Raw genomic sequence first — 24,465 nt, forward strand, 5'->3', positions numbered from 1 at the left:
CTGGGCGGGCTGCGGCGGACGGCGAGGCGGGGCTGTCGGCGTTGGAGGCGGCTGCGCGGCCGGTGAGCGCGGGCCGCCTGCCGGGGACGGAGCGGGGCGGAGCGCACTCCTGGGCCTGCCGGGCGGCACGAGGCGGGCTCAGGAGCCCGGGCGGTGTCGTTGTGGGGTGGGGAAGGGCCCGGATCCCCGCGCCGGTCTGCGCGGCCGCGGGCCCGGCGTCGACACACCGGGAGGCGGAGGGCGTCGGATTGAGCGCCTCCCGCGGCTCGAGGTCGGGAGGAGCCGGGCGGGGGCGTCCTCGGAAACTCAGGGAGCCGCGGGCCGGCGGGAGGGGCGGCGGCGGCCACCGCACAGAGACTCCTCCCCCGGTGACCACACTGGCTGCTTTCGTTTCCTCTCGTGACAGGTGCTTGGTTGGTCTGTCCTGTCACAGCGAGGTATGAATCGTCCTCGCGAGATTTGTCCACAGGCGGAGCGTGGCCGAGGCTTGGCGTCCGGGGCTTCTCAGGAACCACTGCCCTAAAGGCTTATGTTGTGTGAGGTCTGGGGCCAGACTGCCCTCCCTTCCCCCTACCCCTCGGCTTATCGCCCAGGCTGCGACCCTAGGCGGGGAAGGCCTGGGTCTTGATTTTCTAACCTTTTCAGGGGGATTATTTGGAGGCAGTTTGGGGAATGAGATGCCCAGCACACAGTAAGTGGCCTAACTGTTGCTGCTGCTGAAGTCAGCAGAACTGACACCTGGGTATCCCGTGGCCTTAGGCGTCTCCACTGTGCCCCTTCTCAGTTTGGATGCCCCTTTTCCAGCTGCTTCTAACCATCAGTGATCTCTGTCCTGGGGCCTTCTGGCTCCACGGGTTTAAGACTTGCTCTCTCAATATGGTTCTTCAGGGAGAAGGGAGTTGTTTAGACAGGTGACAAAGGCCTCAGTGGGTTAGAGTTGCGTTTTCTGTAAATTTCCAAGGGTCTCTGTACTTGACAACACTTCTGGATATAGTGAGGACTCAGGGCTCCCGTCGAAGGCTTGGATTACTTATGCCATCTGGAGCCTGTTCCCTGGGTCCCGGTCCCTTCTCTCTGTCTTGGTATTTATTAATGTTCATCTGGGTTTCCAGCCTCTCTCAACTGTGAGTGGGATCCAGGGGTGGCCTGCAGGAGCCTCTAGGGAGGGTGGTAGAGGAAACCCTGATACAGCTTCCAGACCCCCTCCCCCATTAGTGCTTGGAGAAGGGCGGGGCCTGAGCCTTATTCTACTTTTAAGAGAGAGTCACTAATAAGTGGCTTTGTGACTTGGGAGGCCTGAAATACAGCTATCAAAAGCACAGCCAGGCAGGCCAGTCCTCTCTGGTGCCACACTATTGTGTGCCACTTGATGGTTTGTTTTTTTCCCCCCCTCTAAAGAGGCCTCATGCTTCTGAGGGACTGGAATTAGGGTTGGTTTTGTCACTCTTCTACTCTGCCTGGCCCATTCCTAGGGAATTAGCACTCACTCTTCAGAGCCGGGGTCCACCACTGAGCGCTGGCTCTGCAGCAGCCACTGTGCTGGGCTTTCCCACTACCTGTGTGTGGTGGGGTCTGTGGCCTGGTGGTAGTCTGGGGTCTGTCCTTCCCGCTGAAGGTCCCTTCCCTGCAGGTGGCCTCCTGCCTGGCGCAGCGCCATGCACACACTTGTGTTCCTGAGCACGCGGCAGGTGCTCCAGTGCCAGCCAGCTGCCTGCCAGGCCCTGCCCCTGCTGCCACGCGAGCTCTTCCCCCTGCTGTTCAAGGTGGCCTTCATGGACAAGAAGACTGTCGTGCTGCGTGAGCTGGTGCACACGTGGCCCTTCCCACTGCTCAGCTTCCAGCAGCTGCTGCAGGAATGTGCCCACTGCAGCCGGGCCCTGCTGCAGGAGCGGCCCAGCACAGAGAGCATGCAGGCGGTGATCCTAGGGCTGACAGCCCGGCTCCACGCCCCAGAGACGGAGGCCGGCACGCAGCCCCTCTGCAGGTATGAGCTTACCCGAGGGGCCCTCTGGCCTAGGGGACGCAAAGAGGGTCCCCGCTGAGAGATCTAGGCTAGTGTAAGAGTTCAGTGCAGAAAGAGGCATGTTGCTTCTGTCCCGAGGTGGTTGGGAGTGGGTGTGGGCTCTGTCCCCTGCCTCCTGCCTCAGCCCATCCGTGCTCCCAGGAAGCATGCACTGCGGGTGCTGGACATGACGGGCCTCCTGGACGACGGTGTGGAGCAGGACCCTGGTACCATGAGCATGTGGGACTGCACGGCAGCTGTGGCCCGCACGTGCATTGCACAGCAGCAGGGTGGGGCTGGGGAGCCCGGGCTGGCCCCAGTTCCTGTGGAGGTGCGTGTGGACCTTCGGGTGAACCGGGCCTCTTACGCATTCCTGCGGGAGGCACTCCGCAGCAGCGTAGGCAGCCCGCTGCGGCTCTGCTGCCGGGACCTGCGGGCTGAGGACCTGCCCATGCGCAACACTGTGGCCCTGCTGCAGCTTCTGGATGCGGGCTGCCTACGCCGCGTGGACCTGCGCTTCAATAACTTGGGCCTACGCGGCCTGTCTGTCATCATCCCACACGTGGCCCGCTTTCAGCACTTGGCCAGCCTGCGGCTACACTATGTGCACGGGGACTCGCGGCAGCCCTCTGTGGATGGTGAGGACAACTTCCGCTACTTCCTGGCCCAGATGGGCCGTTTCACCCGCCTGCGGGAGCTCAGCATGGGCTCGTCTCTCCTCTCAGGGCGGCTGGACCAGCTACTCAGGTAGGCGGGCCCCACTGCCGCTCTGCCCCTGCACTCCCAGAGACCCTCCCCTGGCCCTGCCTGTTCTGACATCTCGTCTCCTCTGCAGCACCCTGCAGAGCCCCCTGGAGAGCCTGGAGCTGGCCTTCTGCGCTCTGCTGCCTGAGGATCTGCGCTTCTTGGCGCGGAGCCCACATGCTGTCCACCTCAAGAAGCTGGACCTGAGTGGCAATGACCTGTCCGGCAGCCAGCTGGAGCCCTTCCAGGGTCTGTTGCAGGCAGCAGCAGCCACACTGCTGCACCTGGAGCTGACCGAGTGCCAGCTCGCTGATACCCAGCTGCTGGCCACACTCCCTGTGCTGACTCGCTGCGCCAGCCTCCGCTACCTCGGCCTCTACGGCAACCCGCTGTCCATGGCAGGCCTTAAGGAGCTCCTGCGGGACTCAGCGGTGCAGGCCGAGCTGCGCACAGTGGTGCACCCCTTCCCTGTGGACTGCTACGAGGGCCTGCCCTGGCCACCGCCTGCCTCTGTCCTGCTGGAGGCCTCCATCAATGAGGAGAAATTTGCCCGGGTGGAGGCCGAGTTGCACCAGCTGCTGTTGGCCTCAGGTCGAGCCCACGTTCTCTGGACCACTGACATCTACGGACGTCTGGCTGCAGACTACTTCAGCCTGTGACTGCTGGGCCTTGGCTGAGAGACAGGCTGTCCTTGGGTCCAGGGAGGCTCCTCCCCCTCTTGGGTAGGCAGAGCCTTGGCCAGGACCCTGCTGGAGGCCTGACACAAAGGCAGTGGTCTCTGGCGTCCTTGCTCCTGGGTGCACCTTGAGCTTCCCTGTGCTTTCCGCAGCGCCCTGCACCTGTCCCCCGGACTGGCCAAACATCTGTGGGCTTGGAGTCTGGATTCCAGGCCGGCTTAGCCCTGCTTAGTTTGCTGCACTTGGCTGCCCTCTTCTCAGAGTGTTCCTGGGGTCCCAGATCTGAGCTGAGATAGGGTGTTCTCTCTGGGCCCTTCCCAAGAGCAGACTCTTTTGGGGCTGAAGTTGGGACAGGGGCCTGCTTCAAGGAGGGTTGGGGGTCTCACGCACTCAAGCCTGTCACAGTTTTCCCTGCCCTGACACCCAGGAGACTCCCCTGTCGGCTGTGTTTTTGGGCCAGAGAGTGTCATTAAGGTACAAACGTGCAGTGTGTTTGCAACTGAAATTTGTGGTGGTTTTTTTCTGTCCTGATTGGTTGGTCAGAGGGACTCGTGGCTGGCTCTGCTGTCACCTCGTGCATGGCTCCTGGGTAACAGCTGTTTTCCAGTCTGCTGCCCCCTTCTCTCTATGGGCACCCTCCCAGCATCGCAGCCTGTCTTGGCACCTCCACAGTCAGGTCGCCCAAGCTCCTCCAGCGGGCTCGCAAGTCGAGTCAGGCCTTGCAGAGCGAGAGCTTCGTGTGATTCTGGGAGGGATCTTTTCCGGAGGGTCTCAGTGGGAGTGTCGGGAGCCTGCCTGACCATCCTCCATTTGCATCCCAGGATTTCCGTGTGCAGAGCTGGGGATCCGCAGGTGCCTGCGCCCAGCCCCACCCCCGGAGCCCCCAGACCCCACACACGCTCGCCGCACACTGCGCAGCTTCCACCCTTTACTGACCGCGCCGGAGCATGCGCGAGCCGAGCCCGCAGGCCGGCCCGCCCGCGGGGCCGCGTCATCAGCGCGCGCCGCCCGCCCCGCCCTCAGCAGTGGATCTCGTAGGCGGCGGGCGGCTGCATCGGGATCCCCTGCGCGGGGCCGGGCGCTGGGCCCTCGGCCGCCTCCGCCGGGCCCTCGGCGAAGAGTGGCTTGGAGCGGTCGATGACGAACATCTCATGGCCCCGCTCGTCGCGGAGCTCCTCGAGCTGCGCGAAGGTGCAGGGCCCATCGGAGTAGTCGTTGACGAACAGCGCGCCCTCCCCCGGCGGCCCCGGCGCCTTTTTCCGCCGGCGGCGCCTGCGGCAGATCAGGGTCGCCAGCAGCAGCGCCGTAAGCGCGAGGAGCGCGATGGCCGCCGCTATGGCCGTCTGCGTGGCCAGGCCCAGGGCGCGGAAGGCCATGCTGCCCGCCTCAAGCAGGGGCTCGTGGCCCATGGGGCCAGCGGCGGGGGGCGGTGGAGGCGCCAGCCGCAGCTGTTGCTGCTGGGACAGGTTGACCAGGAGCTGGAAGGGCACGCGGGCGGCGCCGCCGGCGTTGGAGGCCTCGCACTCGTACTTGCCAGCGTGGGCCAGGGTGATGTTGCTGAGGAAGAGCATGCCGCTGCCCGTGTCGGAGGCCCCGGGCCCGCCTGGGCCCGGAGCCCCGCCTTCTGGCTGGGCCTGGGCCCGCGCGTGTCCCTCGCGAAGTTGGGCCACCTTTCTCCAGGTTACCAGGGGCTGTGGGTAGCCGGAAGCCTGGCAGGCAACCCGCAGGTCCTCACCCAGATTGGCTGTCACTTCCAGCGGCTCTACGTGCACAGAAGGCGGGATGCAGATGAGGCTACTGCCAGATACATCCAGGAGACTCTGAAGTGCCAGGCGTGGGGGCTCTGCACACGTGATCTTGTCCCTGGGGCTGAGCAGCCTCTGGCCTCCTTCCTTGATCCAGGCTCCCAGCCAGTGCAGAGCACAGTCACAGCGCCACGGGTTCTCTGTGGGCACAGCAGCGGTGGGCGGGTGGTCCCAGATCACAGCCCGTGCAGCTGGGGTTCTGCTGGCCAGAACAGAACCCCCTGTGCCACCTCCCAGAATCGGGACCCCTGCCACCCCTTCTCTGACCGCGAGCTCTTTAGAATGGCCAGGCCCTCCCCTCCACCTTTCATCCTGTGGCACTGATCTCTACAGGAACTCCTGCCCCCGCAGTGTCCCTGCAGTGAGTCTCCTGTATTGGGGAGCCTGGCGTCCACATAGACATCTCACAGCTCTGAACTTTGTAGATCCTGTCAGCTTCCCCTTCAGGTGCTGTCTCCCAGAAATGCCTCTAGTCCTGGTGTCTCCAGTTTCTGTCTGCCTATCCTCTGATGGCCCCAAAGCATGCAAGCCCCTCAACTCTGTCCATTCTGTTCAGCGAATTCTGTCTTTCCTGTCTTCTTTATACAGGGTCGCCGAGCTGTGCCCCTTAGCACCCACATTCCTAGCAGCATTCTGTCATGGCTGCTGGTGGTGGTGTAGCCAGAATGCTGCCCAATGGTCTGCAACTCTGAGCCACTGCCATTGGAGCCCGTCCACACCCAGGCCTACTCCTCACTGCCAGCACTGTGGCCAGGGAAGATGTCTGCGTGTGACCCCTCGCCCCAGAGGGAGGTACCTGTGAGGCGCAGGACCTGCAGGCTAGCCAGGGGCTGCAGAGCCTCACGGCTGATGGTGCCCAGCTGGTTCCTGCTGAGGTCCAGCAGTGCCAGAGATGAGAGCCCGGCTAGGGCCTGGTCCTCCAGCAGCTCAATGCTGTTTTCCTGCAGGTGTAGCTCCTGCAGTCGCTGAAGCAAGGACAGCAGATCATCAGGCAAAGGGACCCTAGGAGACATGCCCCCTTACCAGGCTAGGCTGAGTTGAGTTTTGTCTCCACTGCTCTAGCCTGGCAGAGCAGGGTTAGTTCAGGAGGACCCCTCCTTTTCCGTGCCCTCCCCCTCACCGGCAGGTGCAGGAAGGTGAAGTCCAACAGCTGTGCTAGCTGGTTTCCAGCCAGGTAGAGGACACGCAGCTGGGCCAGGCCGGCAAAGGCGCTGACGTGCAAGCTGCGCAGCCGGTTGCCTGTGAGCGCCAGCTCCAGCAGGCGCGACTGAGCATGGAAGGCGCCTGGTTCCAGGGCACGCAGGCTGTTGTTGTGCAGGTAGAGGCGGCGCAGGGCGGCCAGGGGCGCCAGGACCGCTGGCTCCAGGCGTGTGATGCTGTTGTCCTGCAGGAACAGCGTCTGCGGGCCAGAAGACGGGCCAGTGTTTAACCTGCCAAGGGAGTCTCCCTCTAACCTTAGCTGGCTTCTCAGCCCAGGTCCCCACCTTTAAAACTGGACCTCACACACCCTTCCCTCCTGTCCCAGGCACTCGTGGCCCACGGCCCCACCTGGTGCCCACCTGCGTCCCCGGCGGGATTCCGGGCGGGAGGACACGAAGCCGCAGGGCCCCGCACTCCACCGTGGTGCTGTAGCAGCGGCAGGCAGCCGGGCAGCCAGCGGTGTGGGGCGGGAACCTGGGCAGCAACAGCAGCAGCAGTGCAAGCGCCCCCAGGGCCATCTCCTGCGGGAGCGGCTGCGAACCACGAAGCTGCAGCCTCCTCGCCAGCTCCACGAAGTCGCCGGCTTGGGTGCCTCCTGGAGTGCAGGTTGGCAGACCTGCCCTGAAGTTTGAGAGCCAGGGAAGAGCATGGACGGAGCCTCACACCGTGTCCAACATTGGAAAAGTCTCATCAATTTAAGAAATATAAATAAAACGTGCGTTTCTTTCCCTAACAAAAATGCCCCAGTACCCTGTTCTTTCTTCCCTGCACCTGCCTGGCAGAGGCTTCCTGCTCTGGCATGTGGATGCTAGGTAATGCAGCCATCTGCACCCTAGCAACCAGCCACTGACTGCATGGCTTGGGGGTCAAGAGGCCAATGCGGGTAGGGACAGGAGAGTGGGGATGAAATGCAGGGCCCTGGTACCCAAGGTGGGCCAGAAGGGGAAGAGCCTGCTCTGCTAGAATGTCCCATTGTGCTTGTGGACTCCTCACTCTGGGGACTGGCGTGCAACCTTGTAAGGCACAGAGCCTACGGCAGAGGTCCCCTTTGTGCCCCCAGGGTGAGGCCTAAGGCCCCACACTGCCGGTGTCCCTGTCCTCACCTTACTGTCGCCCAACATTAAATCTAGTCCTTTTATCCCTACATCATGCTGTCCCCACCCCCACCCCCACCCCCGCCCTGGGATTCACCTGTTGTGACCTGTTGGGGAACAATGGTAGAACTGGTCTTAAGGGAATCACCAGCCACAGAAAAATCAAGGCACAGCTTTGTGCAGCCCATCCTCCAGGGGCGAAGAGGAGTGGACAGCTTAGCTGGAATGAGGGCTTTTCCTCAGGGGATTTGTCAGAGAATTGGGGGATGAGGCAAACAATATGAAAGTCATCTCAGAAGCTATGGTTCTCCATGCTGGCCCCCAAAAAGTGCCTCTGTCTTTGGGGGTTGGTGGGGCCCTGGAACAGCTGGGGCGTGAGAGGGGTCTTGGGCCACCAACTGGGTTTCTAGTGTAGTTTCAGCAATGGCCTGACCATGAAGGAATGTGTAGTGTTTTGGGGATTTACACACATGCAACTTGTCCTAGAGAGGTGGGAAGGCCTGGGTCTAATTCCAGGCACAATGAGTCCAGTTTTAAAGGTGGGGACCTGGGCTGAGAAGCCAGCCAAGGATGGCAGGGCTGAGTGTGCTGTCAATTAGCCTCAAGCCCCACCTCAAAAGGTCCCGGCTCTGAACACCAGCATGTTCACCAGGTCTCCCTGCTAGCAAGAGTGAGTCATGTGGAGCTGGACCAAGTGGCCTTGGTGTTTGTTTAAATCTTGCCCAAACGTGTAATCCATGTGATTATTTAAAGTCACTACAGAAGAGACAGCACGGCAAAAGTTTTAATGGAATAGCTTTGGCTGAGGCAGAGGCAGTTCCCAGGTGTCTCCGGATGTAAACCCCAAGCTGGGGGATTTCTCCGGACCCCTGGGATCCATCTCCTTGAGCAAAAGGGCTGGCCCCAGTCTCCAGCGGCAAGGCCTCTCAGGTAGAGAAGGATCTTAGCTTCCTCCTCAGGGCTCGGGGCACTGCCGCTCACACGGACACCCTAGATGCTGGTCCGCGTGGAAAGGTCCGCCGGGGCAGGGATGAGGGCTCAGGCAGGAAGAGCAGGGGAGACCCGCCCAGAAATCCTTTCACCCCGTGGTCAAACCCCTAATCCGGCCGGGCAGGGGGCGGGGCGTCACACATAGGCTTCAGCGATGGCTGTCACTGTCTCCAGGGCGCCCATCTGTGCGGGGGAGTGGTGGAATGAAGAGGGAGGAGGCCTTGCGACCCCCAGGCTCAGTGAGAGGCCTGAGCCGCGTGCCTCGGTCCCTCACGGTGTCCCCTTTACCCTCTCAAGTACGGGTCTGTTCTGGGCCACTAAGGGCAGGGCGTGGTCCCCGCCAGGTCACACGCCCTTCCCGGTGCGCACGGAGGACAGACCTTGGGTGGCCCCCGCCCCCACGCCCGCTGACCTTGGGTGGGGTGCCCCCTCACCTGACACTCCCGCGGCGCGGCTCCCCCGCTGAGCCCGCGGCGCCCCAGCCCCCCAGCGGCGCTGGGCGGGGGAGGGGCGGGCGCCGTTCGCGCACGCGTACTGGAGCCCCCGCGCCTCCCGCCCAGCCGCTCGGGCCCGCCGTCGCGAGCGCAGGCAGAAGCAGAGGACGCCCAGGCCCCGGGCGTGGGGAGGCAGTAGAAGAGCCCGCGACCCCGCCCCTCCCTGCCGTCGGTCGGGGCCCGGGCAGCGGCAGCACCTCGGACAGCGCCGGGCGGGGCGGGGCCGAGACGGCCCTCCTTCGCGCACGCGCACTTGGCTGGCCCGCTCTCTGGGTGGCGCGTGCGCAGCGACACGGACAGGAGGCGCCGGGGCGGGGGCTGAGGGGACCCAACAGCAGCTGCCTGACGCTCAGGGCTGCGGAGCGGCGAGCAGCAGCGGGACCAGGTCCATGGTGAGGGCGAGGCGGCGGCCCTGCCAGCGCACGTGCGAGGGCAGCGCGGTCGCGCCAGGCGCGTATTCGAAGCAGGCGCTGAGCTCGAAGGCCAGGGCCGAGCGCACCAGGCCCACGCCGCCGGCGCGCTCTGGCGCGGGGTGATAGAGGCGCCCATTGTCGGCCAGGGGCACCAGGCGAGCCGGCTCGAAGGGCACGGCCAGGGCCTCGCCGCCGCCGCAGTAGGAGAGGCGCGGGGGCCCGGGGCCCGCAGCCAGCAGATGCGTGAAGACCACAGGCCGGTCATCGCAGCGCAGGAAGTTGCGCTCTCTGCCGCAGAGAGAGAGGAAGGGGAAGGAGGCCTCGTAGCGCCCGCTGCGGTTGGGTCTCAGACGGGAGAAGAAGGTGACGAGGAACTGCGGGTCTAGGGGATAGAAGGGCACAGGTTGCTCACCGTGCCAGGAACCCAAGGTTCCCAGGCAAACGGCTCGCCAAGGGCCGGCGCCGGCTGTCGGAGGGCCATCGCGACTTCACTTTGGATAGCGGGCTCTTGAGCTCAGGACGCCCATTCCCCCGCTGCGGCGGGGTTGGGGAGCAGAGCCCTCCAGCGCCTCTCCGGAAGGGATAAGGAAGGTGGGGGGAGGAGGGCGCAGCAGTACCTTTGAAACAGGTGATGAAGTTCTTCATTTTGGAGTCATCCAGGAAAAGCTGCAGACAGAGGGACAAGCGTGGCCCATGAGTCCCAGTGGGAAGACCTCCCATAGGCGGGGACCTCTAGGCGGGCCTAAGTCCGCTTTCCTTGCTCGTCTGTGCACACCGTGCACAGAGAGGCATGTAGATCAACTTGGGAGCTGTGTCAACTTTCCCGCATCTACCCCGCACCCTGGGCGGTGCTTCCTGGCACACGGGTTTCCTGAAGTGACATGCCTTTCCCGCGCCTCTTCCCGCCTCCTTTCGCTTTTCTAGTCTGCTGTGACACCTCCCCCGTGGAGGCTAGACTTGCTTCCTCGGAATTATGGTGGTTGCTCCTGCCAGGGTTTCCAAAGAAGGCGGGGCTGGTGGCAGAAGGGTAGATAAAGAACTGGGGATGCGGAGCGCGCGGGGCTGAGCTGAGCTGAGTTGAGCTGAGCTGGTACTGGGCGCCCCAGTCTCTCAAGCGCGCTGCTCTAGCTCAGCAGAGTCGGGTTCACTTACCTTAGAGACTCTGTCCACCCCTCCCACCGCCCCCTCCTGCAGGGACCTTCCGCGGCCCCGCCCCCGGCCCACCTGGCCCTGATGATCCACGTAGTAAAAGTACTCGCGTGTGCGGGGCTCGGGGCTCTGGCCCTGAGTGTAGGAGATGCCCCCGCCCCCACCGCAGGCCCGTGCCCCGAGCGGCCGCGCCAAGGGCAAGGCCCAAGCCCGGAGCGCCCCGCACGCCGGCCACATTCTTTTCCCGAGCCGGAAAAGGCTGGTGGGTCATGTGGTGGCGGCGCAGCACGAATACGCGTCTCCCCGGAGCCAAGGCCTTGCATTTTGGGTTCCGGCAACAGCTGCTGACCTCGCCCGGCCTGGCCGCCTGTTCCCCGCATTCCGGGCGGCTGGAATGTTCTTCCTTTTCTGGGCTTGTGAGGGCAGCCCACCCTGCCGTCGGGCTGGGGAGACACTGGCGCGCAGGGCCGCCTGACAGCGCGGTGCGGGTGTCAAACGGGGCTGCAGGCAGTTTCATGAACTGGGAGACAGGCTGGGACGCGGCGCTGTCTCGCGGGCTCTGCGCCTTTACCCTCGGAGGTTGGCCGCCGGCACTGGCCTGTCTCCCCCACCCTCTGAGAAGCCAGCTCGTCGCGACTGAGTGTGCGCGTCCAACTAGGTGCTGAATAAAGAGGTGAATAAACATTCTGCCTAGAAGCCTATGTCTGGTTTGGGGGAGGGCGGGTCAGAAAAAGCCCACCTCCCTAGGCAGGGCTTCCCGGGGCAAGTCCCATACCCCAGGTGGCGGCAGACGGCTCTAAACGGCCTCGCAATTGCCCTCCTACATGGAGCCTCCTTCTGGACCATCGCCTCGCCCCCATTCCAGGGAAACAGGCTCGTTCTCCCGCCCTCCCCCCCCCCCCCAATCTTCTACTCGCTTCTTTCCCCTTCTCCCCTGGCCTGTCTATCCAGGTGCCCATATCAGCAATCCGCTGAACACTGGACTGGCCAGCTCCCAACCTAGAGCCCTGCAGCTACTGGAAGGAATGGAAGAGGACAGGCAGGGACCATGGCTTCAAGTTTCCATATGTACTTTATTCACACAGAGTTGTCACCTGCATCAGAGTGTTTGTGGCCAGGCCACCCCAGGCCCCACAGACTACCCTGCTGAGGATGCAGTCCCAAGATCACCTGGGTCTCACAGGGCTGGGCTTTTTTAAATAATAAATAAAAACTCTAAAAAAATTATATATATGTAACTGGGGAGAAATTGTTTTATAATTGGAACTCGAAATTCCAAAGTGGAAAAGATACAAACTGAGAGTCTACGTACCCCTCCCCCCCAGCTCTGGCCTCCAGGGAAGGCAGTCCTAGGCACCCGCTGGTCCCCAAGCTCAACTCCTTCCCCGCTTCTGCTGCTGGTCCCGAATGGGCTCAGGGCAGGGTCTGGTTTTTGGTCGGAAGCCAAGAAAAGTTGAGGAGAAAATAAAGGAATAATACCAACTTGCTCTGCACAGAGGACTGGCTAGGATGGCTTGGAGATAAATAGCATTTGGGTTAAAACTGTCATTAGCAAATTAGTTCTTGTATTTTTCACTATATGTCTATACACAGATGTGCTGGGTGCAGGACAGATTCTGAATTTATAATTACACCACGAAAAATACTCTTGCCCCTCCCCCACCCTGCCCCAATAATGCCTGCCTAACCCTGCCCCCCACAGGACTTTGGTTTGGGGGCCCCTCCCCGCCCAGAGATAGCCTGCTGGGCCCTGGGCCAGCCCAGCCTGGCTCTGGTGGTAGACAGCCCAGTGCCCTGGAGCCCCCAAACTCTGGTGCAGTCACTATGGTGGAGGTCACCGGTGGACAGGAAATTGGGGGCAGAAGCTGCAGGCCGGACACCGAGAGAGAGGGGGGCAGCCTTGGCAGGGCTGGGGCCGGGGCCAGGGCCAGGCTGAGTGCAGGAGCAACTGGGAGGCAGCTCGCCCCGGGGAGGGCAACGTGTGCCCTCGGGGCCCCAGGGCAGGGGCAGTGTCACTTGGCTCCAGGCAACAGAAGGCACTTTCTCGGGGCTGACCCACGGCCGGAGTGCGGGGGTGGGGGTGGGGTGGAGGGGTGCGGTGCCCACGGAACTGGCCAGAGGCAGGGGGCGTTCCCGTAGCTCCTTTGCCTTGGCTATGCCCTCAGCCCGAAGGCCTGGGTGGGGGAGATGGGAGATTCCAGGGCTAGGGCGGGCACCAGCGGAGCCTGGCATGCGACCTCCGCAGTTGGGGCATTCCCTCCCCCCTCCCCGCTTGCTCCCCTGCCCGGGTGCACCCGAGCTTGGGCTCTGTCCCCACCCTTGGCCCACGTGCTATAGCACGCCCTCCATGAAGCTGGTGTCCAGGTGCTGGATGAGGACGCGCAGGAATGACATCTCTTTGCGAGTGTTTTCGAAGATGACACGCGGGTCGTCCGATCTGCAGCGGAGGCAGTTGGGCGCCATCACCATGGCCAGGTTGCTCACATCCATCTTGGTGATGGCCACGTTGGCGGGCTGCACGAACACCTGTGCAGAGCAGCAGCTGGTGGGCCGGGGCGGGGCGTAGGGCGGGGCCGGGGGTCAGGGGGCGTGTCCAGGGAGGGGGCGTGCCCGGGGCGGGGCCCACCGCGCACCTGGAGAAAGCGGATGAGGTAGCACAGCACCAGGCGGTTGATGCGGGGCAGCGCGTGCACCACGGCCACGGCGGCCTCCGGGCTCTCGTAGTGCGCGATGCACTGCTCGTAGAACTCGTGCGGGATCAGGGGCTCCTCCAGCTCCCGGTACCACAGCTTCAGCAGAGACGCTGTGGACACAGTGCGGGGGCTCAGCCAGGCCTGCGGGGCTGGCACCCGCCTAACCCGGGCGGAGGGAATGAAAGGGGCTGTGTGGGGGCGGGACCAGACTGGAAAGAGACCACTTGGCCGCGGTGGGCCGCAGGGCCGAGCCCTACTGAGCTTATGGACCTGAGGGATATGCCGGGTTGACGAGCAAAGTGTGACATCTCCCAAGGGCTGTGCAGCTGCCCTGAGCAGACAATGCTGGAAGGGCTGGGAGCACAGTCAACGGGGGGGGTGCGACTGTCCAGTGGAAAGGGGGGGTGTCTGTACCAGAATCGGACCAGGAGCTGCCACATTACTAGGGGGAGCGGAATGTCGGAACCGCATGGACTGGGCTTGCTCCTGCTGACCAGGGGCTGGGGCTCACCAGGGACATGGGGGTCCTCCAGGCCTGTAGGCACCTTCCACTGGTCCACCTGTAGCTTCAGGGCGTTCACTTCATCAATGTCCCCAGGGACTCTGTGGAGCACAGGGTGAAGGTCAGGGACTGCTCAGCCCCTTGCCACCTGATTGGCCTTCCCACTGGGGACAGAGATGTAGCTTGGGGCTCTCAGGCTAGTCCCACCTCCCTCCACGCAGGGCCAGAGGTCCAAACCCACAAGTCTGTTTCCCCAGCTGTCCTTTTGGAGCTCTGGTATGTGAGTCATGACAGCAGGTGACTGGCCATGTGCCACTCCCCATGGGGCAGGGACTGGTGAGGACTGACTGCTGAGGGTGCTGCATCTTTGTGGGTTCTACCCATGGTTGGTGTCTGAGCACCCTCTGGGCCCCTGGTGGCTATTTCTGCAGGGGCACTGTCCCTGGCCAGCTCTCCTGCCTGGGTTTAGGTGTACTGCCACTTAGGGGAACGTCCCTGCTGCCCTGCCTCTCCTGGCTACACAGTGGCCTTGCCCTTCCACTTGCTCCAGGTGCCTCTCCCCACTAGCATGCTGGCCTTTTGGGGGGCCTCAGTGGCTGCTCCGAGGCAGGGGCACAGGTCTCCTGGCCCTGCCGCCCAATGGCCCTTGTCTGCCTCAGACGTATGGTGGAGACACCCAAGGCTGCCACACCCGGGACCCAGGTTGCAGGCACCTGAAGATGCCTTCCGTCTGGTCGCCGTTGAGCGCTAGCACCTCCTCAGACAGCCGCGTCTGTACCCAGGGGAGCTGCCGCTCTGGGTAGCGCTCCTTCTGCATGCTCATGACCTCCTGCAGCGCGCTGCCGAACATGGAGGGGCTGAACACGGCGTTCTTGGCGTGCCGGATCTCCTCCACGTTGGGCTTCCGCAGCCCCTGCAGAGGCAGCCCAGCTGTCCCACGTGGCGTGGCTGCCCGGCTCTCCCCCCACCCACTGCTCCGGGGGCTGCCCGGCCCGGGTTACCAGGGGGCCTCCTGCTGGGCCACCTACAGGCCCCCAAAGCTTCATGGGAGAAAGGTGATGTGACTCCCGGGGCCAGAGGGGCCAGGCTGGCAGATCTGGGCCACGTTGAGGTCACTGTGGGGTAGCGGCGAGGGGAGAAGCCTGGGGTGGTTGCAGGCTGTGGCTTCTGAAGTGTGACTGCAGCAGGGCCGGAGCAGTGCATTCCGGAAATGAGGAAGTGGCCAGGTGGCGGATCTCTGAGACAGTGCAGTGAGCAGCTGCCTTCGACGTGTTAGGGAGGGTCAGGTGCAGGAGGGCCCGAGGGGCTTCTGGGGTGGGGCGGTAGGTGCAAGGGAGGAGGGGGAGGGGTGCAGACGCTGCACCGTCCAGAGCGGGCAGGAGGGGAGGATGACCCCAGATCCCAACAGTCCAGGGAACAAGACCCAGCTGTGAGGTGTGCCTGAGGCCTGTCCCTCTACAGGAGCTGCAGAGTGCGGTCTCGGGGAGGATGCGGTGGGCTTTGGCTGCCAAGCTCCGCCAGGTGGTAGGAGGTCCCAACGAGGCCAGTGGCTGAGTGTCAGGGAAGCAGCTGTGGAGGGTGCTGCTGGAGCCACCTGTCTGCCTACCTGGGACCAGCTGTGGGGTGGTGTCCAGCCCTGGCAGGAGCCCTATGATGGGTCTGGGCTCTCACACCTGCACTATGGCCAGCAGTGGCTCAGTGTTTGCAAAGGAGCACATGGTGGCCTTCTGATCCCATCTTCCAGGTGTGAGGGCCCTTCTGGGAGTGGTCTCAGTCTGCCCATGGGCCGGGCCTTCGGCACCCAGCCATAACAGCCAGAGGGTGACAGCTACTGCTGCCGCCACCCTCAGTAGGTCTGGTGACCTGCTGCCCAGGCCTAGCCACATACCCCTTTGCCTGCACTGGCTCCTCAGCTGGAGGTGCGCCCCTGCCCGAGGCCTTCCCTGACTGCCTGCGTTGGTGGGCTCCCCGCATCACCCTCCACACTGTGAGCCGTCACTGCCTCCCCAAGGTGTAGGCTAGGCTTGAGGCTCGCCCAAGGTTCCCTGCCTCCCTCTGGACCCTGTCTAGCCGTCACCGGCACAGCCCACCCACCCCTGCCCGACTGTCCTGGGAGAAGCTGGTACCTTCTTGGCCCCAGTCAGGGCCGCCTTCTGTAGCTTGTGGTAACAGTACTTGGCGTACGTGCTTATGGCCACCCCTGGAAAAGAAGGGATGCTGGTTGGCTTGGAGTGGGTGTCTGGGCTGTGGGGCTTCAAGCTAGCCAGTGACCAAGAGAGCAAGTGCTACGGGGGAACAGGCAGTTCCTGCCAGAGTGCTGGGCCCTGGCCACCTGGCCAGGCTCCTGCCCATCCGCTGGCTGGGGCAGGGGGCCCTCACACCTTAGGGCTGTGTTTTTTGGGGCAGAAATCAACACGGAAGCAACCCCTCTGCCATTGTCCCCAACCCCCCACGTCGAGGAAGGGCAGTGTGGGGATGAGACCTAGTCCCCAAGGAGTCACGGGCAGGTCCCGGGTCCCAGGGCCTCCAAACTCCAGGTTCCCTCTCCCAGCTGGCTCTGTGGAGCCTGAGAGGGGTCACTTCCATGTGCAGCAGGCAGGGGGCACTCAGAGCCCACTGCCTTGGGCCAGCACTATGGGAGGGCTTCAGCCCCAGGACCCCCTAACTGCTTGACTGAGTACTGCTGCGAGGAGGTCAGGGAGAGGGAACCCTAGGGCCTGGCCCATGGTGGAAAGGGGACAAGTATGGAGGAGACACCCCATGTCCTGAGCCTGGGTGTTGCCCAGAGGGCAGGGGGCTTTCTCACACTGCAGCCCTGGGTCATGGGGGATGGCTAAGCTGGCATTCTGAGGGCAAGGACCTTGGGGACCTTGGCTGGGGGCTCTCCAGACACAGAGTTGAAGGAGAGCGGGCACATGGCTGGAGGGGGGTGGATCTGAGATGTAGGAGCATCTTTCTTGCCCGGGTGTGAGGAGGGGAAGTGGCAAGACAACACAGTGAGGCCAGCCCAGAGCAGCCATCAGGGCTGATACCACAGGCTAAGGAACAGACAGATGGGCTGCATGTCGCCAGGCTCAGGACCGGCCCTGCTCTCGAAGGCTCTGCCTCTACTGGGCCCGCCTGTCTGAGCGCCTACTGCCTGAAGACAGTTGAGGACATGGGCGGGGGTCCTCAGACTCCAGTGTGGAAAACAGAAACACGCCTTAGTCTTGGAAAATCTGTCTCAGGTCCTGGGACCCACAGGCCCCTGGCAGAGAATTGCAGCTGTAGCCCTGATCCTCCAGCTGGGACACAGCCCCTGGAACCTTCCACCACAGGCCCGTGTGGCCCTTCTGAGTGGGCCACGGTTTAGGGAAAATGGACGGCGCTTATGGAAGTGGACCCCCGGCCAGACTCTGAGCCCTAGGAACCCAGGAAGCACTCTGCAGCAAGGACTGTTCTCCCCCATACCAGGGCCATGCCTGCCTCTTCTTGGGACAATGCCTCCTGTCCCTAGTCTTGGGGACTCCTGGGGAGACATGCCCTGACTTCTGTTTCAGGGCCTCCTGGGACCTAACCCAGCCTCTCCCACAGGCCATGATCTGAAGGTCCTGTGGCTGCCCCCTCAGCTGGTGATCGTGGCCACCTGCGGCCTTCCTGGGCCTTAGTTTCCTCCTCTGAGGATGGGACACCTGTCTTACAGGTGCTGTGAAGGGCCAGCCTTGGAGATGGGTGCCCACTGAGGGCTCAGCAGATGCAGTTGCTGAGTCAGTTTTTGGGCAGAACGAGGCTGAGGCCACATGTGCCCCGAGTCCCTGCACACCACGTGCTGCCGTGGGGACAGCCTCCGGGGCCACAGCTGTGGAGTGTCTGCGGGGTGCCTGGGGGGGTCAGTCAGTGCCCATAGGCAGCCCGGAGAGACCCCATCAGTGGAGTGGGGTGCCCTGCTCCCAGCCCATTGCTTGTTGTGAACTTGCTGGGGTATACCCATCCCGTTTGAAAGGTAGGGACGCAGCAGCCTCAGAGGGGCCCACAAATCAGCTCTCGCAGTCCATGCTGCTGTGCCAGGGCCCTGGGAGGAGTGCAGGCCACAAGCCCCAAAGGCCACTGAGTGGGGCCAGAAGCCCCTGGCGCTGACCCTGCTGGGTCCCAGGGCTCCAGTGCCCTTGCCCTACCCAGGACCACCTCAGACTGTGGCGTCCTGCTCGGCCCACCCAGGCCCCCGCGGGACCTGCTCTGGGCCCCAGCCCTGCCTCACTGCTGCAGACAGTCCGGAATGGGCTCAGGCAGGTGCTCGGAGCTCGCTCCGTCCACAGCCGCACAGCCGGGAACCCTGGGTCCCAGCTGCTCCCTTCTGCAGAGGGCAGCACGCGGGCCGAGGAAGAGCGAGGCGAGCAGGGGCTGGTCCCAGGAAGGAGGCTGTGGTCAGCAGTGGGACCAGCAGCCTCCTAGCACGGAGGGCCTCCCTGGAGCTCGGCGGGGTGCAGCTCCGGACCCAGGGACCCCGACGAGCGGGGTGGGGCTGGGGGGGTGAGACACCTGGGCTGCGCCGGGCCCCGTCCCCTGCCCCCGGGACGCCTGGGCCAGAGGTCAGCGCAGGGAACTGTCATGGAACACTTACCTGGGGCACCTCGAGCCGGCTGTGGCCCACCAGTCCTCACACCCCCACCGAGAACCCAGCATGCAAGTTGGAAGGTGGTCTGAGCACCAGGAGAAGGCGCAGGCCCCGTGAGGCTTCTCCCAGGAGCCCCGCCAGTGTCTTGGGGTCTCCAGCCAGCTCAGAAGGCCACAGGCCTGAGGGTTAGTGCCGCCCACCGTCCCCCAGCCCGGAAGCGGTTAGAGAGAGGCGGCCAGGTGGCCAAGGCCAGCGAGCAGAGCTGTGCAGACCCGGCACGCGGGCTGCGGAGAGAGGCCCTACCATCCGGGTCCTCAACATAGGGCTTGGGTTTCTTTCTCAACTTGCACGTCTTCTTACTGTTTCTGTCCAGCAGCTCTTTCATGTGCTGTGTCACTGGGGAGCAAACAGAGCCGTGAGGAGCACAGAACACAAAGCCAGGAGCGCATGCCCACATGGCGGATGTGGCCCTGATGAGGTCCCCCGGCCGGCTGGGCCCTCATGGGAACGCGAGGTCCTCAGCCAATGCCCAGCAGGGGCGGCGCGCGCCCCCGCCCAGGAGCGCTGGTGGGCGAGTGTCCTGTGGGCGGCGCTTCCTGCTCGGTCCTGGGAATGGGTTGGGAGGGTGTGCTCGTAAAGACGCCTGGCTGCCCGTGCACTTCTGGCTGTGCGGCTGACGCCGTGCCCTGGGACGGAAAGTCACTCGGGACCCTAGGCGGGAGGAAGGCAGGGTGCAGCCCCTTCTGACACGCGCCGCTGCTGGAGGCCCTGGGGCGGCTGGCTGCCCTCCCAGGCTGACCCGGGCCCCCCACTCCGCACGGACTAACAGCTGGCAGGGCCCCCCCGCCCCTCCGGAACTCTGGGTTGGGTCCACACTCGGCACTGTGCTCTGTGCCGACGGCGGGCCATGCACACGCTGCAGGGCTGGGGTGCGTCTAATCATTTCTTGTATCAGTACGGAATTACAGACACTGGTGTTACATTTTGGGTAACTGCTCCAGTTTTGGGCACTGGGCACTCTTTGGTGGCTCCTGTGTCCTGTGATATGCCCATCACCCCCCTCACCCTCCAGCATGTGTCACTTTGGCACTGCATCCTACACATTCCCCGCATCAGCCTAGAATCAGCTGTTTCTCCAGGAGCTCTGGTCCCTTTCAATATAAGATGGTACTAGAAACTGAGACCTGGGGGCCAGGTGTGCTTACTGCCATCGGGCGTCATCACCTCTAGGCCCTCTGGCTGACAGAGCCCGCAGAGCCGCGAATACACGTCTCTGTGCACACTGATGCCCCCAGCTCCAACCCTTCGCCTCGCCTCCGCTCCTGGAGTGTCTGTGACTAACTGGTTTATCTTCTCATTCTCTTGGTAGTGTCTTCTGAAGAGTAGATTTAATTTTGATGACGCCCAATTTACCAATGTGCTTCTCTTAGAGATAGTGCCTATCTGCCTAACTCTAGAAAACGAAGGTTTTATCCTGTTTCGTTTTGGACGTTTTATGGTTTTAAGTTTTACATTTTCGTTTGTGGTCCCTTCTGAGCTCATTTTTGCCTATGGTACAAAGTATGGGTGGGAGCTCATCCTTCTGCGTTTGGACATCCAATGTTCCCAGCACCATTTGGGGAAAACGCTGCCCTTTGTTCACTGAACCGCCCTTGCGTCTCTGTGGAAAACTAAGAGCCCCGTCCGTCTGGGTCTGTCCTTGGGCTCCATTCTGCCCCTGCAACCCGTCCTCTCCCTTTACGCCAACACCATGTTCTGGTCGCTGCAGCTTTGTCTTGAGGTCAGGTAACGTCAATCCTCCAACTTCATTCTTTGTTTTCAAAGGTATTTAAGGCTATTCTAGGTTCGTTGCATTTTCTATGAATTCTAAAATCAGCCTTTCAATTTAAGGTTTTGAACCCACAGAACAATCTGGGGAGAGGTGACTGCCATCTCAACGATGCTGAGCCTTCCGACTCGTAAACGTGGTATCTCTCCGTTAATCCAGGTCTCCCTGACTCTCAGCAATGTTTTGCGGTTTCAGCGTAGAAGTCTCGTACATCTTTGTCAGATTTATCCCTAGGTTCATCATGTTTTAAAATGCTATTGCAAGTGCTATTTTACAATACTCATTTCCAATAGTTTGTTGCTAACATATAGAAACATGCTTTTTCTATCCCGCATCTTGCTAAACTTATTAGTTCTAGTAGTATTTTTATAGATCCTATAGGATTTTGTGCACAGAAGACCGTCTTGTCTGAATGAAGACAACTGCACACTCCCTTTCCGGTCTGGATGGCTTTTGTGTCTTTTTTGTGCCATGTAGAGCAGATGTGCTGAGGGGGACCCTGCCTTGTTCCCGATCTTGGGGAAAAAGCAGTCAGTCTTTCACCATAAGTATAATGCTAACTAGGGTTTTATTTACCCACTAACTGTGGTAAAATGTAAAAATATAGTCATCGAACCATTTCAGGTGTATAGCTCAGTGGCACTGAGAAGAGCATCCATCACGTCGTGTAACCATCACCACACCTACTTCCAAAATGCTTCCATCCCACAGACAGAAGCCCTGTTCCCATGAGTGGCCCCTCCATAGCCCCTCCCCAGCCCCTGCCAATCTCTAATCTGCTTTCCGTCTATATGAGTTTGTCTACTTCAGATATTTCATATAAGTCGGGTCATACAATATTTACCCTTTTATGTGTGATTTCTTTCATTGGCATATCTTTTCAAGGTTCATCTAGACTTTGTATATATTAGAACTTCCTACCTTTGAGATGCCAGAAGTCACAAACCTCGAAGGGGGCTTGAACCCTCAGTAGAGCAGAGCCTTGTGAGCTGTCCTGTAACCCATCCGCGCCCCGCTCGCGCCCACCTCTACATCATCTTCCTCATGGTCCCACCTCAATTTCAAATGCATAAAAGAAACTGCAAAACTGTTATTCTCCAGAGCATTTGAGATCTTGCTCCCTCCCTGGCATATATGGTCAATGTGGCTCAAATAAACTCTTATAAAAATTCCACCCTCCCACCACGCCCCCGCAAAAAAAAACAAAAACAAAAACAAAAACAACTTCCTTTTTTATGGCTGAAAAACATCCCACTGTGTGGGCAGACCACATTGTGTTCATCCGCTCATCCTCTGGACACTTGAGCTGCTTCCACTTTTTTGCATTTGGATGCTGCTGTGGACCTGGGTGCACAGGTATCTGACTGCGTCCCTGCTGCCCACTCTTTTAGGTACTGTAAGTGTATATATGTATGCCTTTTCTCAGGTTAAAGAGGCTCCCTTCTATTCCTAGTTTGTTCAGTTTTTATCAGGAATAAAATGCTGGATTTTGTCAAATGCTTTTCTACACTTACTGACATGATTGTGTGGTTTTCCTTTTCACTCCGTTGATATGGCAAATTATGATTGATTTTTTAATGTTAAGCCAACCTTTGGTTTAATGAATAAACCGCACTTGTTCAAGATGCATTATACTTTTTATGTACTGTTGGATTCAATTTGCTAAAATACTGTTAACGATTTTAGCTCTGCATTCATGTGGGATGCAGTCTGTGTTGCGATGTTTTTCTGGCAATGTTTTTTCTAATTCTGGTGTAGAATGAATTGAGAAATATCCTCTCCACTTCAATTTTCTGGGTGAGTCTGTAAAGCACTGTCACAGGAACAATGAAATGCCTGGTGGGGTTCACCAGGGAAGCCATTTGGGCCTGGAAGATTTCGTGGGGAGGTTTTCAAACACCAATTAAGTATCTTTAATAGATATATTTTTTTCTGGTTATCTATGTCTTATTGAGCTATCTTTGGTAGTTTGTGTCTCTCAAGGAATTTCTCTATTTCTTCTAAATTGTCGAGCTTATTGGCATAAAGTTATTCATAACATTTCCTTATTATCCTTCTAACATTTGTTGACTCTGTAGTGATATCGTCTCCTGTTCTTGCTGTTGGTAATTTATGTCTTCTCTATTTCTGTCCTGATCTGGCGGGAGGTTTATCAATTTTATTGATCTTCTCAAAGAATCTATTTTGTTTCACTGATTTTTCTACATTATTTTTCTATTTTCCCTTTCGCTGATTTCTACTCTGATCTTCATTATTTCCATTCTTCTGCTCACTTTCAATATAACTTACTTTTTAAAAAAAGTTTTCTCAAAGTAGAAACTGAGATCATTGATTTCAGATCTCATTTTCTAATACAGGCATTTAGGTGGTATGTATTTCCCTCTAAGAACTGCTTTGGCTGCTTCCTACAAATTTAAAATGTTTTGTTTTCGTTTTCTTTCAGTTCAAAATACTTTCTCATTTCCCAATTGATTTTTATTAGACCCACAGATTAAGTTCTTTAGTTTCCAAATTCTTGGGGTTTTTCCAGATATTTTCCAGATATCTTTATCTACTGATTGCTACTTTAATTCCATTGTAGTTAGAGAACATACTTTCTATGATTTACATTCTTTAACATTTATTGAGACTTGTATTATGGATCAGAATATGGCATATTTTGAAAATGTAGCTGGCATTTGAGTCCAGATGCTCTGGGTCCAGAATCTATGCTCTCACTTACTCCACGGTAGCTGCTTTTTTTCTTAAACAAATTTTCAACTAGTTTTTTTATTTTCAGCTTCAAGATCAGTCCCTTTCCAAACCATTGTTAGAGGAAACTGGCTCCGCCCACTGCTGAGCTTTTAAAGGTGTGCTATCTGCCTGGGCTTCTGAGCTTTCCCACCATCTGCCTGGGACCCACCTTTCTTGGTCTGCCAAGTCAGCTTCCTGTGACTCATCTATGCGCTTCTTGACTTCCAGAACATAGTTCTTCTTCCTCATCCATTCTCTTTGTCCTTGTGGGTTTCATTTTTTATTTATTGTGACAAAATATACACAACATAAAACTTACCATTTTAGTCATTTTTAATTGTGCGGCTCAGTGGTACTGACAGTCACACTGTTGTGCAGCCATCAACACCATCCATCTCCAGAGCTTTCTCGCCTTCCCAAATGGCCACTGTGCACATCAAGCGACTCTCCATTTCCCCCTTCCCTGGCCCATGGCACCTCCACTCTACACACTGTTTCTGAGTCTGACTACTCCAGGGCCTCTAACGGGCAGAATCACACAGTACTCGGTCTTCTACAACTGGCTTCTTCCACTCGGCCTAACGCCCTCCAGGTTTATCCACGTTGCAGCCTGTGTCAGAATTTCCTTTCTTTTTGAGGCTTGAATGATAAATAGTCCATTTTCTGAATACACTATATTTTGTTCGTCGGGTCCTCCATCGACGGACACGTGGGCTGCTTCCACCTCTTGGCTATTGTGAATACGTTGCTATGAACATTGGTGTACAAATATCTGTTCACGTCTCTGTTTTCACTTCTTTCAGGCACGTACCCAGAAGACTTGCTGGATCTTTGTACTGTTTCCTGCTTCATAAAAATTCCTTCACTGTTCTTTCAGCAGGAGTTTGAGATTGAGTCCCAGTAAATGCACGGGTTCGATCTGCCATCTTTACCTGGATGCCTGTAAGCACTGCTGCGGCACGAATGCGTGAGCAGTGAATAAAGCACTCGGGCTGCGGCCTTGCAGCGTGCTCCTTTGCAGAGCAGGTGGCAGAGCTGCAGCCTGTTGTGTCCACCCCCAAGCACCCCTGCCTGTTTGTGTGAGAGCGGCTGAGGGCGGCCCCAGGGCGGCAAGCTGTGAAACCTTTTGCTCATGGCTGGCACGGCGGTGTGACCATGTATGAAATGAGGGTAGCTGGGGGGGCTGAGGAAACATAGACCAGGTTTCACTAAGTGGCACCTTGGTCCCCCAGGATGGTGACGACACACCAGACCTTACATACATGCTGGCAGATGAATCTAAGGCTACTGAGGCTGAGGCTGGCAGCATGGTTCGGGTTGAGGCACCCCACACAGGAGCAGGCCCGGCTCGGCCCTGGCCGGCATCCAGGACAAGTTACGGTTTCCTTTTTCTTTCCTCCTTTTTAATTTATTACTTATTATTATTTATAACACCCTGGTCTTCCTAGGCGGTCTCTCATCCAAGTGCTAACCAGGCCCGACCCTGCTTAGCTTTCAAGATCAGACATCGGGCGTGTTCAGGGTGGCGTGGCCGTAGACCAGGGACC

The 24,465-nt window shown here is 59.5% G+C and overlaps 4 protein-coding genes and 1 long non-coding RNA gene across 14 annotated transcripts in view; 2 read left to right on the forward strand and 3 right to left on the reverse strand.

Annotated features, from left to right (window-relative positions):
* The first annotated feature begins 2 nt into the window (after nt 1-2).
* LRRC14 (leucine rich repeat containing 14) lies at nt 3-3,928 on the forward strand. 8 transcript variants are annotated; one of them, XM_039846184.1, is made up of 5 exons: nt 3-62; nt 407-541; nt 1,631-1,984; nt 2,165-2,749; nt 2,838-3,928. In XM_039846184.1, exons 3-5 carry the CDS (start codon nt 1,656-1,658, stop codon nt 3,403-3,405), a joined length of 1,482 nt encoding a protein of 493 aa, XP_039702118.1. In that variant the 5' UTR covers nt 3-62; nt 407-541; nt 1,631-1,655; the 3' UTR covers nt 3,406-3,928. The 8 variants fall into 8 exon arrangements, with proteins under 8 accessions (XP_039702118.1, XP_039702120.1, XP_039702116.1 ...); XM_039846182.1 differs by having other exon boundaries at nt 9-62; nt 407-536; XM_039846185.1 differs by having other exon boundaries at nt 11-62; nt 407-437.
* Nucleotides 1,386-8,075, reverse strand: LRRC24 (leucine rich repeat containing 24). Its single transcript, XM_039846170.1, has 4 exons — nt 6,788-8,075; nt 6,349-6,627; nt 6,025-6,193; nt 1,386-5,368 (listed from the first exon to the last, which is right to left on the reverse strand). The coding sequence occupies exons 1-4, from the start codon at nt 6,944-6,946 to the stop codon at nt 4,443-4,445; spliced, it is 1,533 nt and encodes a 510-aa protein (XP_039702104.1). The 5' UTR covers nt 6,947-8,075; the 3' UTR covers nt 1,386-4,442.
* A 213-nt stretch (nt 8,076-8,288) lies between these two features.
* CUNH8orf82 (chromosome unknown C8orf82 homolog) lies at nt 8,289-11,119 on the reverse strand. Of its 3 annotated transcripts, none has more exons than XM_039846194.1 (4): nt 10,918-11,119; nt 10,037-10,085; nt 8,947-9,801; nt 8,289-8,695 (listed from the first exon to the last, which is right to left on the reverse strand). In XM_039846194.1, exons 1-3 carry the CDS (start codon nt 11,083-11,085, stop codon nt 9,356-9,358), a joined length of 663 nt encoding a protein of 220 aa, XP_039702128.1. In that variant the 5' UTR covers nt 11,086-11,119; the 3' UTR covers nt 8,289-8,695; nt 8,947-9,355. The 3 variants fall into 3 exon arrangements, with proteins under 3 accessions (XP_039702128.1, XP_039702129.1, XP_039702130.1); XM_039846195.1 differs by lacking the exon at nt 10,918-11,119 and adding an exon at nt 10,644-10,829; XM_039846196.1 differs by lacking the exon at nt 10,918-11,119 and adding an exon at nt 10,305-10,432.
* LOC120588856 (uncharacterized) lies at nt 11,100-11,795 on the forward strand. Its single transcript, XR_005649332.1, has 2 exons — nt 11,100-11,241; nt 11,520-11,795. It is a non-coding gene; the product is annotated as an uncharacterized LOC120588856 (long non-coding RNA).
* Nucleotides 11,622-24,465, reverse strand: part of ARHGAP39 (Rho GTPase activating protein 39) — a 66,984-nt gene continuing 54,140 nt past the window's right edge. Inside the window, 6 exon segments of the mRNA XM_039846136.1 lie at nt 11,622-13,094; nt 13,202-13,371; nt 13,773-13,864; nt 14,477-14,676; nt 15,890-15,963; nt 18,661-18,753. Coding sequence (XP_039702070.1) covers nt 12,900-13,094; nt 13,202-13,371; nt 13,773-13,864; nt 14,477-14,676; nt 15,890-15,963; nt 18,661-18,753 — 824 coding nt within the window. The 3' untranslated portion in view covers nt 11,622-12,899.

Source organism: Pteropus medius, unplaced genomic scaffold, assembly GCF_902729225.1.
Source record: "Pteropus medius unplaced genomic scaffold, Ma_sr-lr_union100, whole genome shotgun sequence".
Lineage (NCBI taxonomy): Eukaryota > Metazoa > Chordata > Mammalia > Chiroptera > Pteropodidae > Pteropus > Pteropus medius.

Coding starts and splice junctions, on each gene's coding strand:
- LRRC14 (XM_039846184.1), top strand. CDS start 1,656: ATGCACACACTTGTGTTCCTGAGCACGCGGCAGGTGCTCCAGTGCCAG. Junction 1,985..2,164: donor GGCACGCAGCCCCTCTGCAG/GTATGAGCTTAC, acceptor CCGTGCTCCCAG/GAAGCATGCACTGCGGGTGC. Junction 2,750..2,837: donor CGGCTGGACCAGCTACTCAG/GTAGGCGGGCCC, acceptor TCTCCTCTGCAG/CACCCTGCAGAGCCCCCTGG.
- LRRC24 (XM_039846170.1), bottom strand. CDS start 6,946: ATGGCCCTGGGGGCGCTTGCACTGCTGCTGCTGTTGCTGCCCAGGTTC. Junction 6,194..6,348: donor TCACCTTCCTGCACCTGCCG/GTGAGGGGGAGG, acceptor TCCTTGCTTCAG/CGACTGCAGGAGCTACACCT. Junction 5,369..6,024: donor GCAGGTCCTGCGCCTCACAG/GTACCTCCCTCT, acceptor CTGTGCCCACAG/AGAACCCGTGGCGCTGTGAC.
- CUNH8orf82 (XM_039846194.1), bottom strand. CDS start 11,085: ATGAAACTGCCTGCAGCCCCGTTTGACACCCGCACCGCGCTGTCAGGC. Junction 10,086..10,917: donor AGGCGGCCAGGCCGGGCGAG/GTCAGCAGCTGT, acceptor CTCTGTCTGCAG/CTTTTCCTGGATGACTCCAA. Junction 9,802..10,036: donor CTTCATCACCTGTTTCAAAG/GTACTGCTGCGC, acceptor TCTATCCCCTAG/ACCCGCAGTTCCTCGTCACC.